The 25,467-nt window shown below is 33.1% G+C and overlaps 1 protein-coding gene and 1 long non-coding RNA gene across 3 annotated transcripts in view; both read left to right on the top strand.

The window, feature by feature from the left end:
- The first annotated feature begins 2,189 nt into the window (after positions 1–2,189).
- Positions 2,190–7,164, top strand: LOC127725919 (uncharacterized). Its single transcript, XR_007993273.1, has 4 exons — positions 2,190–2,280; positions 3,323–3,399; positions 5,128–5,243; positions 6,779–7,164. It is a non-coding gene; the product is annotated as an uncharacterized LOC127725919 (long non-coding RNA).
- Positions 7,165–11,788: 4,624 nt separating this feature from the next.
- Positions 11,789–25,467, top strand: part of LOC127725717 (uncharacterized) — a 28,551-nt gene continuing 14,872 nt past the window's right edge. For both annotated transcript variants that reach the window (XM_052232894.1, XM_052232895.1), the window contains exons 1-8: positions 11,789–11,860; positions 12,396–12,508; positions 14,301–14,425; positions 14,829–14,915; positions 15,473–15,645; positions 16,401–16,496; positions 22,804–22,932; positions 24,460–24,606. In XM_052232894.1, coding sequence (XP_052088854.1) covers positions 11,840–11,860; positions 12,396–12,508; positions 14,301–14,425; positions 14,829–14,915; positions 15,473–15,645; positions 16,401–16,496; positions 22,804–22,932; positions 24,460–24,606 — 891 coding nt within the window. In that variant the 5' untranslated portion in view covers positions 11,789–11,839. The remainder of the gene's footprint in view (positions 11,861–12,395; positions 12,509–14,300; positions 14,426–14,828; positions 14,916–15,472; positions 15,646–16,400; positions 16,497–22,803; positions 22,933–24,459; positions 24,607–25,467) is intronic.

The following is a 25,467-nucleotide window of genomic DNA, read 5'->3' on the forward strand; positions in this document are numbered from 1 at the left end:
TGGAACTTTCGGTTTTTAAAAATCTTCAAATTTGTATTTGGTTTGGCCTTTAAACTGTTTTGAAACGAGCAACTGATGAGTCTGTAGACGAAAAGTGCGTCTGGCGTACACAATCATAAGCCTGTTATCTTTGACGAGTTTTTATACCCTATTTTGTTTTATTTGATAGGAGTACAATGTGTAACTGATGTGCTTCCTTGAGCCAAGTGAGCTAAAAAAAAACCAGTTAAAATAACAATTTTGATAGTTACATATTATTTCTTCCTCAAATCACAGAGCCTATATATGTAAGGGGATCACACTGATTGATGTCTCCAAACTCCCCAATGCAATGGAACATATACCTTTCATATGCTTCAATCGCGTCATACGATTAATTTAAGGCACAAAAGAAAACAAACAACGCTGCGTAACATTAACTTTTGACATCGGAGTAATTATAGTTAAAACTTGTTAATTTAGGAGTTACTGTATTTTGGTATAAACCGATTCACATCCATCGTACAAGTATGCCACACATATTGTCTATGCATTGTAGATTATATTGTCGTCGAGTAAGTTATATAATTTGTAGAACATGAAAAAAGAGAAAGAAGCAAGTTTTGGTCATTTGGGAGACATAAAACATGAAGCGCCTGTTTCACATGTACTACTAAACTGTCCATATATTTTTCTTAATATGTTGAATGGCGCTATATCACCCGCCTTTTCGATGGCACTTTTTACTTTTTTTTACAATGAAATTTGAAGCACAAAAATTCAGATAAAGAAATAAAAGCATTATCACTGTCGATAATACCAGCATACAATATTTGAGAGTCATTTCCGATTTTATAATACAAAGATACGGAGATTTGGAATGATTTCCAATGAGGCAACTATCCACCAGAGACCAAAATCGGGGAAGTAATCAAATATATTAGGTCAAATCATGGCCTTCGACAATGAGCAAACCCATAACGTTCAGTAAGATATAGAAGGTCCCGTATAAGAAAATGTGAAACGCTTCATTGAGAAAACCAACGACCTGAAGTATTCTTTTTTTTTTTTTACAGTTTCAGCAATCTATGGTAAATATTGTTTGACAGCTGATAGTAGTAAAACGGAAAATCATGTAGCCACGAATAACTGAAGCAGGCTATACTTTTAGACGTAATCGAGGATGAGACCCTTGCAACTTTCAACATCACTTCTCTCAAATACGAACCCTTTTTTATAATTTTCTATTTTCATTTTTGAAAAGCTCTCTCTAAATTAATAAAACCCAGTAGATATCGATGCTCTTGTCAAAATCGTAGAACTTTTAAATATCTTTTTAGTTGTGTTTAACCTTAAGTAAAACGATCGTATACGATTGTGACATGATTATTGGTAACGTTACTATGGAAAGGCACAATTTAATATTTTGAGTTTAATTGCTTTAAGTACTGCAATCATTCTTTGGAATGGCATTGTTTTTGTTATTTTGTTTGTGCTTTTATCAATCATACCAATATATTAAAGAGTAAGGTAAACTTTTCCTCTCGTGATTTTATTGTAAACAGTAAACAACTATATTGCTCTATGTACCTTTTTGTTTGTCCACTAAACTAGATTGAAAAAAGGAGAAGGATGGAGATATAAATCACTAATGTCACCATGTAAGTCATGAACCTCGGCCTTTTTTTTTATATGTCTAATCTAAATATTTTTTTTATTTGAAGGGTTTGGTTTTAATGACAGATCATTGATATTTTATTTAATTTATTCTCAACTTTGTTATACTTTTTTCGAAGACTGTATGCAATCCATTGGTGTCTCTTGGTTAATTATGCCCAAAAGTTGCTATCCCATTTAAGTATACTCCACATCTTCTTTAATTCATCTCTAGATGTCGTTTGGTTGTTTTTCTCGTTGAAGTGCTGTCCAATTAATATTTACACAATATTTCTATTAACTCCTCTTTTATATTGATGATGCTGAATGTTTTATGTATCTAACATCCTAAACATAAGGTGTATATCGTACCTGATGAAGGCTATTCCAGAACCATTGTTCTGTGTATTGTTATCGGTAACATACGTACGTACATGTAATACATTGATAAACTTATTGTCTTATCTATTACAACAACAATAGCTTATATCTGACTAGTGCAAAGTCTCTTAATCTAAACATGGATATGATCGGACAGTTGTTTTTGCATATCTGTTCCATTGCATTGGTAAATTGTTTCCTTTTGGATGACTTAACAACAGTTCATATATTCGTGAGTCCTAACGGATCTGACACCAATAGAGGGTAAGAGTTAATTATTTGTAGCAAAAACAGACGGTTTCTCTTAAACTTATTCATGACTTTTATAAACTCGGAATAACTTAAAACTTACAAATTGTATAGAAACCCGTCTATTAATGGAGACAAGGTTGTTGTTGCCCACTAGATTTCTAGTGTGGTTTTTGTGGTTGGTTTGCTGTTTCATCCTTGTTTATTTTGTTCGCAGACTCTCTCTTTGGACAAAACAATGAGTAAACAATGAGGGACTTTGGTGATTTGCTATATCAAATATTGTATACGCGTAACTACATGTATGAGGCTGCTGTGTTTGGCTGTGAAAAAAAATATGTGGAATTTTGAAGACTTTTTCTTGAAGTAGGAGGTTGGGTACAATAAATAAACGTTTTTACCACATTCTCGTGAAAGGTATATTTCCACATTTTATTTAAGCCATCCTTTGAATTGTAAAGTGTTTTTTATTCATTTCTTTTTCTTTTGCAAGTGATTTTGGACACCATAACTTTAAGTTACAATATCTGAGTTACTTCCATATCAACTACTACTTAGTCTAGTATATTGTCTTTTCTATTCATTGACATCAAAGTAACACCACATACTGGCAAGTTTCATATCTCTCTCTCTTTATATTTTTTTTTGGGGGGGGGGGGGGGGGAGGAAGGGGGTGAACTAGCTGAGGAATTCAGTCCTGGCGTTAAAATATGGATTTTGCAAATTAACAAATTGTCCTCCATGGAAACTTCCGATTCTTAATCCGGGTTCGGCTATACTGTTGATCCTTTTCAGTTATATATCTTCTATGTGTGTATTAAGTTTTGAATTTACAAATATTTCGGACACTTGTATCACTGAAAAGATATTATTTGTCGAAATGATCTTCTGGTGGAGACAAATATATTTAAAACAAATTAAACAGAAAAAAAACAACACACAGAATAATTCTACAAAAAAAATTATTGTCATGGGACATTATTTAGGTTTACAATGATTATACTAGAATGTTTATTCAGGATAAAACTAGTTTTTATTTGTTGTTACATTTTTTTAGACGAGATATCTGGAGTCCTTTGCGTACGATAGAGAAAGCACTTTTGCAAATCAATGAACCTGCAACAAAGAATAAAGGTAACTTGATGCATGTGTTATAAGCTTTTTCTTGATTTCTACAAGGTTCCTGGCGAATTTTTACCGATAACCTCACTTAAGTTATACAATGCAAAAGCGTGTGGGTGTTAACAGAATTAACAATGAATGAGACTGCAGCATATATTATTTATTTTCCAGCTTCACTTGATTACATGCTTTTGTTCCTTTCATACATTTAAAAAAATATTCGATCGTTGTGTAAAGTCAACTATAGATACTGAAAGAAATGGTATACATTTAATTGTCGAAATCCGGATATGGTGTACTAATTTTTGCACCTTTTTTTGCGGTATACCATCTTTTCCGCAAGTTTATTGCTGTTTGGTATTAAATTAATAGTTAAGATCCATTTTGTTACATCCGTTTATTTGGCAATCGCCAATGGCAGTCAGAAGGGTTTAAGAACACCAGTTGTTCGACCTGCTAGTCAAATGCGTTTTGCTAAAATATACTTTTTCACTCTTTTGGTCTTTTGGAAAATGTTGTTTGTGCTTTATTTAGACCCCTCTACCAAGAAATTTGTTTTGCATGCACACGTATAAAAATTGCGGTTTTTATCCAACGCAATCATAGGTTTGAACGTTGTTTTCAATTTAGACTTGTTTATATATATATATATATATATATATATATATATATATGTGTGTGTGTGACATAAAACAAGACTTAACTGCGATTTTTACATCACATGCATGTGTCATTAAAATCCGTAATTATGATTTGCTGACAACAATCATGAGGCACTCCAATTTCCAATTTTATTTTCGTATAAAATACAATAAATATGACTACACGGGCTATCCGTGACAATGTTAAAACAATGCATAGAAAAACAAATGAAAAGATTGATTTATCTCTTAATTTCATGGTTGTATCATAAAAATGTAACTATAATAACTGAATGCCTCGTTTCTCGTGCGCACATATTTACAATATTAAAGCAGACAAAATATTTTTAGAATAAAATAGACAAAATATTTTGAGAATAAAATATACATAATATGCTTTGGTCAAGGCTTATACACTCCAATAACATAATAAAAAGAAGCATTCAATTCTTAAGTAAAATATATTCAATTAAACGAATATTCATTTACTTTGTCTATCCAATAAAACATTGCATCTCCAATTGGTTTTTACGCTTTCGAATAATATTTCAGCTTTCTAATTTTAAACATTGAATTTCTTTGTAGCATCATTCCAGTAGCGCCCGCATATTCTCAGAAATTGATATGATATTTCAGAGCTTGCATTAACTATTATGATATCCTTGATAGAGGTTTATTGCTGCTTGCAATCGACCCATTCAAACAAGGTTTCCTATTTGAAAAGTTGAAGTCATCCCTTCGAAAGATTTACAAATGCCATCATCATTTCGTTGACCGTTGTGGCATTTTTGAGTCACATATGACAATTGATTTGTCTTAATTGCTATCACCAAACAAGAACATTAACAGCTGTCTTGATATATATTTGATATGGTTATATCTTTTGTTTGTCAGCATGATTATTTTGTAAGGAACATTTAAGTGACATCTGAATTTTTAAACACTGCTGATAGAGTTTAATCGTCTGCAATATATATTTTATGTTTGGATGCCTGATCATATTCAAGAATAAAAAGAACAGAAAAAACTTGCTAACTTGATAACTGTATATTTTGCGTAACTAAAGAGAGTATATTGTACATACAGATGTTTATTACAGATGTTATAATTGAATTAAGGTCAGGATATTACGAGTTGCAGTCTACTTTGAAAATTAAACACACAGGACCTAGGCGACTGACAATTAGAGCTTCTCATGATCAAGATGTCCATATTGTAAGTTACATATATCTACAAAATACCATGTCTGTAATCTGACTTGTAATAAACATTCTTGCCATTATTTATTTAGGGGAGGGGTACGATTCCAATGAGCAATGAAAATCACAAGACCAATTTAACAGACAACATCATAGCAAAAAAGAAAAGGGACGAAAAGACAAACCACATTCCACAAAACCCTACACCGAAAACAAAGATTGAATTACACGAACCCTACCAAAAACTGTGGATGAACTCCAGCAGGGTAGGCAGTTCCTAATCCACTAGCGACACCCTTTTATAATATTTGATTAAAGGGTTTATATGTAGGTACTGTGAAACTTCTTGGAGATGTTTGGTAATTGTTATTTTTCATCTATGTGTGTCTTAATGAGATTATTTTGTATTGTAAAACTATTACATTACACTCGATTGCATTCTCTTATTTCTTAGTCATGTTATAGTAAGAGATCTGAACTATGTCTTGTTGGAGATGTCCTGATTGACATTAAATACTGGGAAACCCTGGTCTATTTTATATTTATTAAATATTGAAATTGGGCTTTCAGGTATCTTCAGTAACTGCTAGTGATTGGCACTTTGTGTCTATTTTTTCATTTTGTTACAAAATATTTTATGTAATTTGAAACAATCTGACGGATAAAACATTTTCAACTTTTTTTTACAGTTTGTTCTAATGTTGTACTGTTACATAACTGTCCCAGCCTTGGTTGGGGGTTGAGCGCTCAAAACATTCTATGTGTGTCTGTCCCATGCCAGGAATCTGTAATCCAGGGTTGTCGTTGGTGGGTGTCTACCATATTCAAATTGGTTTTCATTGTTGTAATATAAATGAGGCTGCTAGTTTTCTCTTTTGATTCGTTTCACATTGTGTCCTTTTTGTAGCTTACTAAACGGTATCGGTTTTCCTCATTGTTGAAGGTTGTATGGTAACCTGTAATTGTTTACTTTTTTATTCTTTGTTATTCTAATTATGGATCATACCCTTATCTGACGCCTAAAGTCTAGCGGTGATCGTTGGTTGCTGTCTGTCATATAAACTGTTTTGCTTTAGCGTTAATCGTGTTTTCACTTCATTTCTTTAGAACTGTTTCAAATTTTAATATCCTCAGGCCTATTCTAAGTTACTATACGGTAACGGTTACGCTCACTTGTGAACTGCATTGGTCTTTGGAGAACAGATGTCTCATTGGTACTTATACCACGTCTCCTTATTTTTTTATTGAATTTGTCTATTGTTTGAAAATGGTATATGGCAATAATAAGAATATAATCATGATGTGTCAATGCAGCGCTTATATTTTTCTAAACTTTTTTTTAATTAAAATAAGCATTTGATAAAAAAAAAAAATCAATAAGCTTTAAAAACTTTTATCAATAATGATGTCATTTATGACGGCATAATTTCACAAAATGATAATGACAAATAAAATTTTGCTTTTTTTCCGACATTTTTGTGGATTTAAATTAATTATTATTATCATTATCAAGTTTTTGCAATTTACATTTTTATAATAACCTCTCTTCAGACCGGAGGCAAACGGATATCGTCATCAGAGTTTAAAAGAGTTACAGATTCAATGGCTTGGCAAAGATTACCTTCTACGTCCAGGAATAAAGTAACTTATAACTTAGTAATACGATGAATGAAGGAAATGTGATTTAAATGAACTGAAATGAGTTTTGGAGTCATTGTTAAACTAATATAATGATGAATGCATTGAATCTTAAACTGCTTGTAAACTAGTTTAACCCTCCACATTTGTATGGGCGTGTCCCATGTCAGGAGCTAGTCAATAGTTGTCGTACATTTTATTTTAATGTTTTTTCGTTATTTTCAGAATTGGGTGTGAATATAAGATCTGTGTTTGCTTCAGTTAAATTCATTTACTATATGTATAGACTAGGGACGATTTAAATCTTGACATTGTATATAGACCCCTGTCAATTGTTGAAGACATAAAATATGTTGTATTCTAGATGTCCTATTATGTTACGTTCAGTTTAAATCCAGAGGAGATTGACAACGGTGCAACTATGTTATTCTAATACTTTATAAAATTGAGAATGGAAACGGGGAATGTGTCAAAGAGACAACAACCAGACCAAAGAGCAGAAAACAGCATATGGTACCAATGGGTCTTCATCACAGCTAGAAAATCCCATCCCCGGAGGCGAGCTTCAGCTGGCCCCTAAACAGTAATGTATACTGGCACTTCCATATAAGCGGGAGGTTTGGCTAGCCATAAACCAGGTTCAACCCACCATTTTTTCTTAATATGTCCTGTACCAAGTCAGGATGGCAGTTGTTATCAAATAGTCCGTTTCTATGAATGTTGGCGTTTGTTTTTGTAGCAGTTCAGTGTTTCTGTTGTTTTCCTCTTATAGTTGATGTGTTTCCGTTTTCCTCTTATAGTTGATGTGTTTCCGTTTTCCTCTTATAGTTGATGTGTTTCCCTCGGTTTTGGTTTTTGACCCGGATTTGTTTCAGTTAAATCGATTTATGACTATTGAACAGCGGTATACTTCTGTTGCCTTTATTTATTCAGCGAAAATGGACGTCACACTAAAATCCGAAACATATGAATGAACCCACATTAAAAAAAAACATACAAGACTAACAAAGGCCAGAGGTTCCTGACATGGGACAGGCGCAAAAATGTGGAGAGGCTAAACAAGTTTTGTGAGATCTCAACCCTCCCCTATACCTCTAGCCAATGATAGCTATAAACTTATAAAACACTATCGAGAACAAAACTTTCTCAAAAATAATAATGCATAGGTCTATTCTGTAAATACCCTTAATGTGCCTTTTCGTGACGAAACTGCAACTTATCAGTATCCAATATTCTGCCAAGAACCAAAGTCTTATCCAATGCCCGGGCAGCAATTCATGTTTTTAACATGACTTTGAAACATAAAATGAAAATATTTTTGTCGCTGATTTTTCCAAACCTTGGCTATAATAAATCATAAGTCGATGAAAGGCAGACATCAGCAGTACAGAAGTTAAAAAGTCTAGCTGTCTTCGGATTTTTTTGTCATTGTGTCACTGTTGCCAAGTTTTGATTGATAACGATCCCCTTTTATTCATAATTACTAGTCCCCATCCATTAAACTGAAGATTGAGCGACACCAAATCCACTAAAAACTCATGGAAAGTGAAGGTACTCTGGATGTTACGCGGTTTTCTGCACGAGCGGATCGATAATCAAATAAAAATGTACTTGATGATTTGTACCTTATTTGAAAACGTACCTATAATGGACCACCTACTACGCAACCACTGATTTATTAAATTTATCGCTTTTTATATCGCATCTTTTATATTTGATATCAATTTATGTTTGCCATATGTAAACGTAGACTGAAGTGTTACAGTTAGATAATACACCTATAACCGACTCAAAACTCGGAACATTTTATCTAACCTATTTCTCAAACTTACAATCATCACTTATGTCTAGAACAACATTTTTCATGACAATTGGTGCTATCAGGTTATGAAAGTACATCTTTATTTTCGTAAAATACGAACAATCAAGTTAACATTCACAAATCGAGCATAGTCTAAGTAAAATTTATTGAATTTTGTTATACCTCAAATTTGAGGACACCTATAAATACATATTTCACATCCACTGGACAAATGAAGATAAAATTTCATTTTTTTTTATTTCCCTACCTACATGTAATTTACCTGATTCGTTAATATTTATTCTTTCAAATGATAACGGTTTAGGTGCTTCAAGTACGATTGTCTGAAGTGGGCGTTACAAATCTTGGCACTATTACGGATTATGGATATTACATAAAACGACTAGCAGCATTGGAAGTTTTTGAGAACGACAATCCATTGACATTAGCTAGATATCCTAATAAAGTAAGTTTGTGTAGGTATAAATATTAAATAAGCTTCTCATGAGGAAACACGAATGAAAAATTATTGTCAGACGAAAAGTTTATTACAAATTCAAATATAGATTACATTACTAGATCTTTAATGGACCTTGCTTGTTGCTGGCTTAACATTCAGTGTCAAATGTTACCGGCACATAGAAAACAAGAAAACTTGAAACAATTATCAAATTCGTAATTAGGTTTGAAAAATTAAAAAAAAAAACATGACACAGGATTGAAAATGTCGATTGTTGCGGAAAAATTAGAAAATGTAGGGAAAACAGAATTAATTTATAACCTGTGTCACACCTTTCTTAAGTAAGACTGATTATATTTAAAGAGTTCGCTATGATAGAAAGTAGTGGTGAAATGTTTGTTTAAATTTACTGTCCCTGTTGTTTCGATCTGTTTCAACATCCCCAACCTTTTTAATTCTTCGATGAAGATGATTGCTGGTACAACACATTCCAGTCCGAAACATATCTAAAATGAGTCACATGCAAGCATATAATGTGTATTTTTAATTTACTCCTATCCGAAAATATGTGCATTATTAAAATCTGAATGATTGAAGCTATATCATGATTTATCTAGGGGTATATCAACATAAACACAACTTATAGTGACAAAAAATCCTTCACATATGATTCGGACCAACCAAAACAGTGGCACCATGAAATGACGTTTGGGCTCATGGCTTCTGGTATTTAAATATTTAGTATACTATAGGTTAGCTATGTAATCAATGAGAAATTTCAAAATGTAATGCTCTTATCATTTGATGATGTTACCATAATTAAAAATAGAATCTAAAACTTTACATTATTGTAGAACCACATTCGAAATTTGTACACAGCTACTTTTCTGTAATTAATATTTGTGGTCAGATATAAAAGTGATTTGAAGACAATTTGACATGCTAGACTCAGTATATAGTATAACATAAGACCTGAGGAGAATGTTTTGTAAACAACAAACTGTTTCATATCTTCTCCATAACAAGCTGATTTACAAATAAACGTAACATACTATTATTTGATCGTTTTTTGGTTTTACTCTAGAGGCAGAAGATACAAAGAGCACCACCAAAAATCATAAGTCGAAGTAGAACGGAAAGCACCATGAACAAAAAGACAAAACTAAAGACATAGCAACTAGTTCCTCCTGAAAAAAGGGGTGATCCTAGATTCTCTGGAAGGGTCTACTGAATGTTACTTAATAAAATTATGCGACGGGTGATACATGTATAACAGTAGATGCTATTTATGTCGACACTCCACAAATGAAATTAGAGGACAATATATATACGACATTACCATGAATTTATTTTTAGGTATTATAGTTGGTCAGATCGAGCTTACAAAGTACAACACTTTGATCCAGAAAAGAAAAATATAACACTTTCCAAACCAGCATTATACGGCCTAAAAAGAGGTATATTCCTACTTATTAACATTCTCAAAACCGGACGCATAAATCTGCATCAAGACGCGAACTCACGGGAAACCTGTATGAATTTGATTTATTAGAATTGGTTGGAAACCATTATCGTACAAAAGTTAAAATTCTGAACCTCCTTCGGAATCAATGATATTTACATACAAATGTGTAATTATCAATCAAATGATACATTGAAATTACTTTATCACCGAATTGGTACTTGCCATGTAATTGAGCAACACGAAGAACGCAACAATTGAAATAGGATCAGCTTATATAATCTCCCGGAGCACCAGAATCACCCGCCTTTTTTGTAGGTGTTCCTGTTACTTTTCATTTAGTTTTCTGTGTTATATTTTGTGATATTTTATTATTTAATGTCTGTTCAGTTTTTTATGTAAATGTTTTGGATTTAAACAGGAATAATGTACCAAGTGTCAATTGAGGAACTTGAATTGCCGACATTTCAGAAACTGTCGAGTTTAAGTACCCATTCATTTGATGTGTATAAATGTCTTGTGGAGTGAATATTGCATAATCGACTTTTTTCCATTTCTATGTAGCAAATTCCAGCAGCTCCTGCATACGGAGTATATATATCCTCGTTGATACGACATTCCAGGGCTTGTATTTCCTATCATGATTTCCTTGATGGAGGGTTGCTGCTCACAAGGAAGCTGTTAAACCAAGAGTTCCAAGTGGTGAAGTTGAAATCATCTCTTTATATATTTTAAGGGGACGCCATCACGAGTTGGTTGACCGTTATGGAATATCCGTTTCACAGATGATAGTGGATATTTTCCAAATTGTCCAACTACAATCCCGTCCCCTTTTCCTCGAATGTGATCTACCGATTTAGGCTTATTACCGGGTTTGTACTAACATGAGCAACACGACGGGTGCTACATGTGAAGCAGGATCTGTTTACCCTTCAGATCACCCCCCCCCCCCCCCCCCCAGTTTTTGGTGGGGTTCGTGTTGCTCATTCTTTAGTTTTCTATGTTGTGTTTTGTGTACTATTGTTTTTCTGTAAGCAGTTGGTCCTTTTCTTGTTTAGCTATGGCGTTGTCAGTTTATTTTCGACTTATGAGTTTGAATGTCCCTTTGGTATCTTTCGCCTCTCTTTTGTATAGTGTTTACATTTATATTGCATTTTTTTTTATATTTATATTTGAGGACACTATTGTGTATCAGGTCCATCAGTGGCAGGATATTCGAAACCAGGTGGCTACTTTAGATTTGTTAATGTAATGTCCGAACTTGATGAGCCCGTAAGTCACTTAAATATATTAAATAATAATGCAAATGCATTTTTGTCTGAAATCAAAAGTTTATCGATAAAAAATTGGACTGCTGTATAACATAAATATGGCGATAAAGTGCAAAGATCACTAAGTACAATTAGACACTCAGAAACATATAGAGAGTCGAGTGAAAAACAACTTAAGAAACCTTTCAATCTTCTAAGTACAGTACATAGATTAAAATAGCACTGCCATTTGTATGAGCTGTTGACCAATTTATCGTCATGGAAAATCGACAAACTTTGAAAAGTATAAAATTTTGGTTGTTCTGAAATACTTCTGACAAGAATAACGAAAGTTGAATAAAACTGCTTTTTGAATTTAAGGTCCGTTATTTATTCGAATTGTTGCTCACGTCAAGGTTTTGTATAATTTTAGAGACCATGGTAGTCATTGATCAAGTAGTTGGGGTTTTTCAAAGAATGCCCGAAGATGTCCATCATTTTAGGCGTTCGTACAAACACACATGTATTATCAGTATAATGCATTTTTTTACTTGTAGGGTGAATATTATGTGGATAGAGAGCGTGGTATTTTATATGTATGGCCGAGTAACGACGTGTCTTACAAAGATAGTGATAAGATTTATGTTTCCATTGTACCCACATGTATAGAGTAAGTTATTTTTATGGCGCATTTCAATATAATTATAACCCCGTTCCGAATGTAGGGTAGTTTACTGGTTTACGTGTCTGTCCGTCCGAATCATTAAATTTTGGTTGCAACTTTTCCAGGAACTACAATTAATACAATTTGCTCGCGTTTGTTTCATGAACTACTCATCATAGCTTCACGAATTTGAAATCAAGCTTTATGCGCATGCTGCACTATATTTTCAGATTCATTGCTCATCCACTTCCTATATACAAAATACTTATACATTATACACAATGGGCATGAGTGAAAGTTTCGTCGCATTTTTCAGGAAATACAAATCAAGATTTTCATAAATTTATGAACATGTTTTACCGTTTGATGCGTTTTTACATCTATCATTCTTCAACTTCCTACTTACCGAATACTTATAGAGGTGGTATTATTATTGAGCAACAGTTCACAGTTAAACTTGTTTATTTCTGTTATTTTTGCACCAACCTGTAAGTATCTGATGTATAGTTAAACATATTGTAAGCAAACAATGAAATCTAGCTGCACAATTTCTGTGGACATTATGGTCTAAATTAACTGAGTATATATATATATATTCCATCTTCATGCCTAATATATCATGTACTGTGTTACAACTCTAGATTCTACTGACGAGGAAAGGTAACACTAGGCCAACGAGAGCTGAATTTTTAGTTCAGTCTAGGTGGCCGAGTTGTCTAGAGCGACGGACACAGTGCAGGCGGTGTTGTCTCGATATCCTAATAGCATGAGTTCGAATCCCGGCGAGGGAAGAACAAAAACATGCTTCCGCAAATTTGCAGATTTAACATTGTTGTGCTGATATTTAGAGTAGTTATGTATATCGCCTGCACTGTATCCGACGCGCTAGACCACTCGACCACCTGGGCTTCACAATATATATATATATATATACAAGTCTAAATTGAAGACAACGTTCAAACCTATGATTGTGTTGGATAAAAACCGCAATTTTTATACGTGTGCATGCAAAACAAATTTCTTGGTAGAGGGGTCTCAATACAGCACAAACAACATTTTCCAAAAGACCAAAAAAGTGAAAAAGTATATTTTAACAAAACGCATTTGACTAGCAGGTCGATAAACGGGTGTTCTTAAACCCTGCTGACTGCCATTGGCGATTGCAAAATAAACGGATCACAAAGATGTTACAAAATGGATCTTAACTATTAATCTAAAACCAAACAGAAAACAATAAACTTGCGGAAAAGATGGTATACCGCAAACAAAAGGTGCAAAAATTAGTACACCATATCCGGATTTCGACAATTAATGTCTCTTCAGTGATGTTAGGAATCGAAACGGTATTTGGAAGGCCATATAATTTACCTCAATTTAGGATAGACTCTTGAATTTTGAAGAGTCGAAATAGGATGAACGGATCATATAAACCCGAAGGCAAATATAATACAAGCCCAAACGAAAAAATATCAACAAGTCTAAATTGAAAACAACGTTCAAACCTATGATTGCGTTGGATAAAAACCGCAATTTTTATACGTGTGCATGCAAAACAAATTTCTTGGTAGAGGGGTCTCAATACAGCACAAACAACATTTTCCAAAAGACCAAAAAAGTGAAAAAGTATATTTTAACAAAACGCATTTGACTAGCATATATATATATATATTGAAAAATGACTTAATCCTTTTTGATATTTGACACAAATGAAAGTGGTAATTATTTTCTATTTAAAATATTTTTGAAAGATTAATTATTCCGTCTACCAAAACAATATGCAATTTGGTTTACATTACAGAATTTCAAGTTCTTCAGCAAATGTTGTCTTGGAAGGATTTTCGATAGAAGCATGTCGACAGTATGGTATACTTGCTTCTTCGGTCAGTGAAATAACCCTGTCGAAACTACAAATTCAGAACACAGGTTAATATTTACGACCCAATATTTCTTTTCTTTATTACCAGTATTATAAATTTTTATATCCATATGGGACACACTAATTTTGTAGTTTATTTTTTTGAATATTGAGTAAAATTATATATATGTCGCTTTGAAGAAAACACATACCCTTCCTTTATCCGATTATCTAAAGCAATGCTGCTGTAAAAATATGAACTATGACTGATCCCTAAGTATAATATGATGAAATCCATTTATGTTGTTCATTATGAAGATGTATAACGAACAGGTATTTCAAAACGAATCTTTACATTTTTTTTTTGCTTTTGATACAATTTTAACACACGTGCGAATTACTTTTTGGATTTCGGAATATAACTGGAGTCGTAAATATTTTATGTTAACTTCTGTTCATATTTGGTTTCAGGTTCATATGGAATAAACACAAGAGGCAACAATATTAAAATCAGTCAGTGCTATATTCGAAATACTGATGGTGGAACTTACATTTCAGGTTGGTATATTTACTTCTTACTTGTGTGTCGATTTAAACCATTATCACCAGCAAAAAACACTCCAGACTAATGATTTAATCATAAAAAGTTAGAATCATAATAATAATCAAACAATTCGAGTGTTTAATTGCATTAACTGTTACACGCACATGGCTTAAATTGTACATGATTTACTTAGGATAATGACCTGCTTCAAGTTATTCCATGCTGTATGGATATATAATAAGGAGATGTGATTTGATTGCCGATGAAACAACCATGCCACAGAGCCAACTGAAGCGGATTTAAGCAACTATAGGTCACCGTACGGCCTTCCCGTTTGACATGGAATAGGTTCTCATTATTCTGAATCAAATACTGTAAATTTAGAAATATTCCCGATTTTTTTTTATAATTCCAAAAATTGCGCCGAGATAACTAAAGGTTCACAAAAATAAAAACTCTCATATTGTAGTAACGTGTACCTTATGTCAATTTAAAAAGACGTTGAAAAAACAACTAAAAAAAACCAGAAATTACATCATGAATTCATAAAATGTTTTTATTTTTTGGATAGGCGGTGATCGAAAAACTTTAACCCCATCAGGAAATGAAGTGTCCGATAATGTCATACTAAACTTCGGACGTGTTGGCTATGTCGGGAGTGACGGGATTTTTTGTGGAGGTGTTGGAAACCATATTCACCATAACATTTTATACAGAGGTTCATATACAGGAATACATTGGAATGTATGTCTTTCATATTAAAAAAATGACACATCCGCGGTTTATATAGAATGATTCTACTGGCTGTAGAAAGCAACATACATAAGTACTGGAAAAAAACCCAAGTAGCTTCATGAGTGTACCTTTTGGTTCACAATGTTTCACAGTTTTGAATGAACTCATCGTAGGCATATTCTTTTATAAATAAAAGTAGATGTTGGGTAAACGTCTATAAATTAGAAATCTATCTACACAAAAAAATATCTATATAATGCAGCTTTAATTATTTTTATGATCAATGTTTATAAAATGCATTTATTTATCAAGAAAATGAAAAAGACAGGAATTACCAAAAACATTGAACAATACAACATACTATACCAACCATCAATACCCGACTCGTACGAAAAAACAAAAGTATGAACAAAGACGAACGAACAACAGCTAAAACGCATTGTCTATATAGATAAATAAGTAAAGGAACAAAATATAGTGGGGTTAAACCAGTTTTACGTTTACAAATTTTCCACCTTTGCCTATTTAAAACATATGTGTTGAAAGAGTAAAACACACACGATGAAACACCTACATGGTTCAGTTACTAACATAATGACCACCAACTCGAACAATGACAAATAGGTTTAAACGCACTCGCTACTGTAGGAAGACATCTAATAAATTCATAGCTGTTGGTTTAAAACTACTACTTGTTTGACGAATATCTTTTATTACTTATGATCTTTGCACATCCTATTGTCAACTTCATTTATTTATTGCAGGAAAATGATCATTTATTTGAATATAATCATTTATCAAAAATGTGTATAGAAGCAAGTGATTGTGGAGGAATGATGACAGGTCGTGATTGGGCTGCGGTAAGATAATTTTATTTGAATGATTTCATGACATGACTGTTAATCTTTTCGAAGATAATATATATATACCATAATTTGCTAAAATCTCCAAGACGGTACCTAGTCGGTATTACCCCAATATCATGCCAGGATGTCATTTGCTTGAGTATCAGAGACGAATTGCGCAACCCATGGTCATATTCTATTACCATTCATTGAATGTTAATTGGTTAAAAAGGGTCATTAGCTACATGTACGAGATATAACAAATTATTTTTTTGGTTTTTTTTGTTAAATCATTAATGAAAGCATAAAAGTGAAATAATAATTCGCTTTTAGCAGCCAGTTTGTTTCAATATTGGGGTAATTCACTTGCAAGTGAATAATTCGACCTCATTGAATCCGTATTCATGTGACCTTCTATTAAACCCCTTAGCTTAAGATGGGTAACGCATGAACGAGTCGTGTTTAGCTATTAAAAGGAAAAGAATGTCAACATTGAAAGTGAAAAAAGGGTAAACCATTTAGTTCACTGATTCGATCCACAACAAAAACTCATTCTTGTACAGGTAAAACAATCATTAAAATATTTGTTTAACCTATAATATGAAATAAAACAGACCTAGAAAAATCCAATTGCACGTGTTTGCTATTTATATATATCTATATTTATGTTTATATCGGGTAATATGACCGTCGGCAGTTTTAGAAGGTCACATCGATGGTGAATTAGATGGCATCTAGACTAAAATACACACGAAATGCTGAAACATATTATCGAGTCCATGCATCGTTGTTTATTTTAGACTTTTTAGAATTTGGATAAACGTTTTAGTATGTTATAAATCAAATATGAGAATTTGAGGCAAATATATGAACATGAATTTGACAGCTAATGCCCCTTTAGTACCGAATAAGAATAAACTTCATTTCCACTTGTTAACGAATGTAAGAAGAGTATGCCAGAAACATAGCAAATCTGTGTATACTAGAATTGTGGCGTGAAAAGGGTTTTCAAACCTTCAGATTGCAAAGAAACTGATATATCTTTTTGGACCATAATAACACTGAAACTTTCATTTGAAAAGAAAATCATTAAAATGACTGTTTAATGAACGTGTACGATATATATGCTACACATAATTACAAAACATTTCTTCATATACAAATTAAGAGTTATACTGCGAAATAATATGTAGATTCTCTCTCCTTTTCGCATAGTTGTCCAACACTACAAAATACAAATACGAAATCCCTTCTATTATCCAGATTCTAGAATTAAATATATATATATGTACAATGTACAAATTGATTTACAAGTCTACCTATTGTTTAACTAAGTCTCTTTGTTTAAAATTCACGTTTCATACTTGAGCTCAAAAATGTTTGTCGAAATGAGTAAGCTAGGGTTATACAGATTCTCTTGTTTTATTTTTTTCTGTGTTGTACTTTGTGCTTTTTAATTTTAAATGTCTGTATTGTTTCTACATGTGACAATATTGTCTATCCTTTGTCCTGAAAACCGTATTTCAATTCAAAAATGTCACATTCGGTCAAGTTTTAGAGCTAGATAACTTACATTGGGTGATGCCTATTCACTAGACATAACTTATTAACGTATACTATAGAATATAAAAGAATAGAATTCTATTCTATTATATACTATACTATAGGAGTAACTCGAACGGTGTAACATGTGGAGAAGGATCTTCTTACCCTCCAAGAGCACCTGAGATCACCCCTTGTTTTTGGCGGGGTTCGTGTCGCTCAGTCTTTATTTTTCTATCTTGTGTTTTGCAGACTGTTGTTTGACTTTTGGTCTTTATTCTTTTTAGCTCACCTGACCTGAAAGGTCAAGTGAGCTTTTCTCATCACTTTGCGTCCGTCGTCCGTCGTCCTGCGTCCGTCGTCCGTCGTCCGTCGTCCGTAAACTTTTACAAAAATCTTCTCCTCTGAAACTACTGGGCCAAATTTAACCAAACTTGGCCACAATCATCATTGGGGTATCTAGTTTTAAAAATGTGTGGCGTGACCCTGTCAACCAACCAAGATGGCCGCCACGGCTAAAAATAGAACATAGGGGTAAAATGCAGTTTTTAGCTTATAACTCAAAAACCAAAGCATTAAGAGCAAATCTGACATGGGGTAAAATTGTTCATCAGGTCAAGAACTATCTGCCCTGAAATTTTCAGATGAATCGGACAACCCGTTATTGGGTTGCTGCCCCTGAATTGGTAATTTTAAGGTAATTTTGCTGTTTTTGGTTATTATCTTGAATATTATTATAGATAGAGATAAACTGTAAAAAACGATAAATGTCGGCAAAGTAAGATCTACAAATAAGTCAACATGACCGAAATTGTCAGTTGACCCCTTTAGGAGTTATTGCCCTTTATAGTCAATTTTAACCATTTTTTCGTAAATCTTAGTAATCTTTTACAAAAATCTTCTCCTCTGAAACTACTGGGCCAAGTTAATTATAGATAGAGATAATTGTAAGCAGGAAAAATGTTCAGTAAATTAAGATGTACAAACACATCACCATCACCAAAACACAATTTTGTCATGAATCCATCTGCGTCCTTTGTTTAATATTCACATAGACCAAGGTGAGCGACACAGGCTCTTTAGAGCCTCTAGTTTTACTGTAGTCAAGAAAAAAAACCCCAAAAATGCATTTCCATATATTTTAACAAATAGGAAACTTGAAATTTTCTTGACATAGTCCAAGAATACTCTGATGTCTGGACAGACTGTGTAGGACTTGTTGGGGCTGTCGGACTTCAGAGTGTAGATCATAAAGAAAACATGGAAATTGTCGACCTAGATTCTAAATCCTAAAAGATCTATTTTCAAGTATTACAGCCTCCATGGCTGAGTGGTCTAAGTAGTTCATCCACAATATCACTAGCCTGCCAACACTGAGGTTGTGAGTTTGAACCCAGCATTTGACAGGTGCATTCAATGCTGATCTTAATTGACTAGGATTGGCAGTTTTTTGCTGAAGGTTGTGGTTTTATCCAGGGAATCTTGCTCCCTCCATCAATAAAAAGCAGGGTCCTGATATAGCCAAGAGTGCTGAAAGTGGCATTAAAAACCAACAATCAATCAATAAAAAAAAAAATCAAGTGAATAAATCATACATCATTTGATTCCTTCTTTTTTTACTCTGCAAATATGCAACTTTTATTCAGTGTAAACATTAACTTTTAATCATATGAAAATATTTCCTATTTTACAATTTTTTGTCTCACCTGTGATGAAAGTCGCGGAAAACGAGACATAGGGATTGCTTTTCCGGCTCCGGCGTTAACAATTGTTAAGTTTTCTGCTTAAGTTAGTTTGATAGGATCTACTTGTGGTAGATCAATGATATTTTGTATGAAGTTGCATAGGATCTACTTACATTAAAAGATATTTTCTATAAAGTTACATTACTGTCTGTACATCTCAGTTTGTCTCCATTTTCAGGCCCTGCCCACTAGATCATGGTCCAGTGACTGAATTAATAAGCAATTAGATTATCTTTTTAGCTCACCTGACCTGAAAGGTCAAGTGAGCTTTTCTCATCACTTTGCGTCCGTCGTCCGTCGTCCTGCGTCCGTCGTCCGTAAACTTTTACAAAAATCTTCTCCTCTGAAACTACTGGGCCAAATTTGACCAAACTTGGCCACAATCATCATTGGGGTATCTAGTTTAAAAAATGTGTCCGGTGACCCGGCCAACCAACCAAGATGGCCGCCATGGCTAAAAATAGAACATAGGGGTAAAATGTAGATTTTGGCTTATATCTCTGAAACCAAAGCATTTAGAGCAAATCTGACATGGGGTAAAATTGTTTATTAGGTCAAGATCTATCTGCCCTGAAATTTTCAGATGAATCAGACAACCTGTTGTTGGGTTGCTGCCCCTGAATTGGTAATTTTAAGGAAATTATGCCGTTTTTGGTTATCATCTTGAATATTATTATAGATAGAGATAAACTGTAAACAGCAATAATGTTCAGCAAAGTAAGATCTACAAATAAGTCAACTTGACCAAAATGGTCAGTTGACCCCTTAAGGAGTTATTGCCCTTTATAGTCAATTTTTAACCATTTTTCGTAAATTTTTGTAATCTTTTACAAAAATCTTCTCCTCTGAAACTACTAAGACAAATTTAACCAAACTTGTCCACAATCATCATTAGGGTATCTTGTTTAAAAAATGTGTCCAATGACCCCGCCCATGAACCAAGATGGCCGACATGGCTAAAAAATAGTACATAGGGTAAAATGCAGTTTTTGGCTCATATCTCTGAAACCAAAGCATTTAGAGCAAATCTGTTGAGTATAAAATTGTTCATTAGGTCAAGATCTATCTGCCCTGAAATTTTCTTACCAATCAGGCAACCCGTTGTTGGGTTGCTGCCCCTGAATTGGTAATTTTTAGGAAATTTTGCCGTTTTTGGTTATTATCTTGAATATTATTATAGATAGAGATAAACTGTAAACAGCAATAATGTTCAGCAAAGTAAGATCTACAAATAAGTCAACTTGACCAAAATTGTCAGTTGACCCCTTAAGGAGTTATTGCCCTTTATAGTCAATTTTTAACCATTTTTCGTAAATTTTTGTAATTTTTTACAAAAATCTTCTCCTCTGAAACTACTAAGACAAATTTAACCAAACTTGTCCACAATCATCATTAGGGTATCTAGTTTAAAAAATGTGTCCGATGACCCCGCCCGCGAACCAAGATGGCCGACATGGCTAAAAAATAGTACATAGGGTAAAATGCAGTTTTTGGCTCATATCTCTGAAACCAAAGCATTTAGAGCAAATCTGACATGGGGGTAAAAATTGTTCATTAGGTCAAGATCTATCTGCCCTGAAATTTTCAGACCAATCAGGCAACACATTGTTGGGTTGCTGCCCCTGAATTGGTAATTTTAAGAAAATTTTGCAGCTTTTGGTTATTATCTTGAATATTATTATAGATAGAGATAAACTGTAAACAGCAATAATGTACAGCAAAGTTAGATCTACAAATAAGGCAACATGACCAAAATTGTCAATTGACCCCTTAAGGAGTTATTGCCCTTTATAGTCAATTTTTTACAATTTTCATAAATTTTGTAAATTTTTGTAAATTTTTACAAAGTATTTTCCACTGTATCTACCGGGCCAAGTTCATTATAGATAGAGATAATAGTAAGGAGCAAGAATGTTCAGTAAAGTAAGATCTACAAACACATCACCATCACCAAAACACATCACTTCACCAAAACACAATTTTGTCATGAATCCATCTGTGTCCTTTGTTTAATATGCACATAGACCAAGGTGAGCGACACAGGCTCTTTAGAGCCTCTAGTTTTGCCATGGGGTTGTCAGTTTGTCTTCGACTAATGAGTTCGAATCTTCCGCCTCTCTTTTATATCTCCTATGCACACGTAAATCATATATACGTATCTTTGATGAGTTTTGAAAACATGTTTTGGTGCAAAAAGATTTCAGTTTGGTTCAGATAATATGAGTGCATTCTTTGATCGAAAGACTTTACATGATCTGTCCGGATTTTTAGAGAAATAAGCAAATTTTAATGCAGAATAGAAATGCAATGTAACTTTTCATTTGAATGTAGAATTGTATATGATAATTTATACATTTTGGAAGTAACTTATGCTTACCAATACAGAAGTGTTCTCGACTGATTTAGAAATATCATTTTTTTTAAAGAATATAATTGTAATTTCATTTTATTTTGTTATGTAAGAAAACTAGAACACAGACATTTTCTTTTTTATTATCCGGAAGCATATTTTTTTATATCGAAATTAGATCATTTAGTTATTTCAAGTCACATAATTAAGGATAGAAAAATACCAATCAAAAACCTTATGCCGAGGAATTATTCATCTAAGAAAACATAGAAAACTTAAGACTGTAAGATATCATAGTGCTTTATTTTTTATATACACCCTTATCGTTTTTTGTTTTTTGCAATGGCATTGCCAGTTCGTTTTCGAGTTATAATGAGTTCGAATATATCATTTTTTATTTTCCGCCTCTCTTTTACAAAACATGATAATCTTGCATAGCCTGTAGCTTGAAAAAGAGCACTTTTTTAAGTAGCACGACATACACTACATTTAAGCAAAGTATAACTAGCCATTCGTCTTTTTTGGCTATACTCTAATTCAAATTTATTAATTAATAAATAATAAATTTTCCGTAAACATTGTAGATTTTGAGTAAAAGGAACAATAAATCTATTAAATATTAAGAATGTTTTGTATTATTTTGATTTCTTAAGGTCAGATTTCTCAAAAGGTTTGTTTATTTCAGAGAGGAAATATCATTCGAAACAACCATTTCCATGATATAAAACGATTAGTACCAGGTGTTGACGTCAGAGGTATTATGCTTGATGACCAATTTTCAAGTGTTATTATCGAAAATAATGTTTTTCATAACGTAAGTACAAAGTGTTTTATTCATCTATAAAGTTCTGTTGTATATGTTGAACGGATGATGAGAGACGATAGAATAAAATTGAGAATGGAAATGGGAAATGTGTCAAAGAGACAACAACCCGACCATAGAGCAGACAACAGCCGAAGGCCACCAATGGGTCTTCAATGCAGCGAGAAACTCCCGCACCCGGAGGCGTCCTTCAGCTGGCCCCTAAACAAATATGTATACTTGTTCAGTGATAATGGACGTCATACTAAACTCCAAATTATACACAAGAAACTAAAATTAAAAATGATACAAGACTAACAAAGGCCAGAGGCTCCTGACTTGGGACAGGCGCAAAAATGCGGCGGGGTTAAACATGTTTTTTGAGATCTCAACCCACCTCCTATACCTCTAGCCAATGTAGAAAAAAAACAAACGTACAACAGTACGCACAGTAAAACTCAGTTTAAGAGAAGTCCGAGTCTGATGTCAGAATAGGAAACAAAAGAAAATAAACAAAATGACAATAATACATAAATAACAACAGACTACTAGCAGTTACTGACATGCCAGCTCCAGACCTCAATTAAACTGATTGAAAGATTATGTCTTCATCATATGATTATCAGGCACAATCCCTCCTCTTAGGGGTTTAGTATTATACCATCATAAAATATATGAGAAGAACATAACCCGTGTCATGCCAACAACAGAATGTCTGTTTCTGCTTTTTAAAAATTACTTTTCAATGCATCTCTTCATTGTAATGCAAACTTTGAAACCTATTAGATCAAAAATATAACGTTTCCCTTTTTTCTCTGTAACTTGTGACACGTAATCATCATTATCATCATCGTCGTCCCCTCCTCCGTCTTCGTATAGCATTTATCTTTAAACATTTGTAAGATGACATAATTGATTGATTTGTGTTATTTGATGCTTTTGATTTATCTGAAACGGCTTTTTTCTCAATGAAGGTTGGTAATTTTGTTGGGGGTCTTATCTAAAAATTTAAATGAAGATATGTTTAGACCCCTTTTATGGCCCATTAATTCGGAAATAGAAAAAAAAAACATTTTAAAAAATCAATCACTTACCATCCTCCAGTGTTAACTAGACATTACTCCGTCAGATGTCAGTATCAATATTTTTTTTCAATTTTGTCTTTTTAATATTTTCTCTATATAGCTAGGGCTTCAATCTGCATTACATGAAAAACTTCAAAAACTAACGAAAATGCTAAACAAAGTTTTCTCACTGTGATTCCCTGTTACGACATCAGTTTGAGTGACTGTTTTCCAAAATGCTATTATACTTACGTGTTGGTTCAATGACCCTTTAACGTTCAATTCAAATAGCGAACTAAGAACAACTTTTCGATATTTAAAAAATATATATTTTTAGCTTTCAATACAGTTTTTGGAGGCCACTTATCTATTTTTGAGGAAGTTTGTGCTTAATTTCTAGCAAACATTACCTTATCCAGAAATTTTATGCAAGTATATATGCAAATAATGTAACACTAATAACACTATTTTACAGAATGATGTGCATGTCAACATTGGAGGAGGAAGGAACAATATTGTTCGACAGAACATTTTCTTCAATACATCTCAGTATTCAATGCAGATAGATGCGAGAGGTCACAATAGAGGTGGAAACACTAATGTTTTAATAGAAAATCTTAACGTATGTATTAACATAGAATTACAGTAGAATTATAAACCGCACTGTACTACTCAATTGGTATCATATTATAAATAATGATTTACTGTAACATTAGAAGTTAGTATCAAATTTTATTATCAAAACGATTTTCCTGATGAAGTATAACCGACACTGCATTTTATATATTTTAGCGAGATTGTTTTTAATTAAATTTGAACCCGTGAGTGAAAAAAACAAATCCAGTGGGACTTTTTCCTATCGTTTTTCTAAAAACTTAAAGGAACACACGTGCACTATGAGTTTAATTAACTATTTAAGGTTTGTTTGCCTTGTTCTATATTACGTTGTGAAGATTTTGAAGGTCAACATTATATTATTCTTAAATGTGTTATAATTGAAAACATCGATAGAGCTGGGTAATATAGAACAGTATTTAAAGCATTTGCCTGTACCCGCAGATACAGCTCCGAATAACATCGTATTTTTGTGTAAAATTGCTTGATAATGGGATTAGGTATTGATTATTCACTTATACTCAACATATACGCACATGACTCTTACCGAAGTGAAAATCAGGAACAATCATAGGTCTGTTCTATAATTTCCTTTGGAATTTAAAGATGACAAATTTGATCTTCTTTCACTGCACTGGATAACAAAATTATAGAAGTGTCCTCACAAACAACGTTAATATAACGGTATATTGATGGATTTGAAAAGTAAGTGCTCCATGAAGAAAGTCCTTTCCAAACTGTTTACATAAATTTTATCAGCATTCAAAGCCTGACTCCCAAGTTACTGTGAAACTATCTACTCTAGGGGCGATGTGAATCAAATGTGGATACTTAAATATTCAATATATATTCAATATAAAGGTCTGTT

Source organism: Mytilus californianus, unplaced genomic scaffold, assembly GCF_021869535.1.
Source record: "Mytilus californianus isolate M0D057914Y unplaced genomic scaffold, xbMytCali1.0.p SCAF_15, whole genome shotgun sequence".
NCBI classification, from domain to species: domain Eukaryota; kingdom Metazoa; phylum Mollusca; class Bivalvia; order Mytilida; family Mytilidae; genus Mytilus; species Mytilus californianus.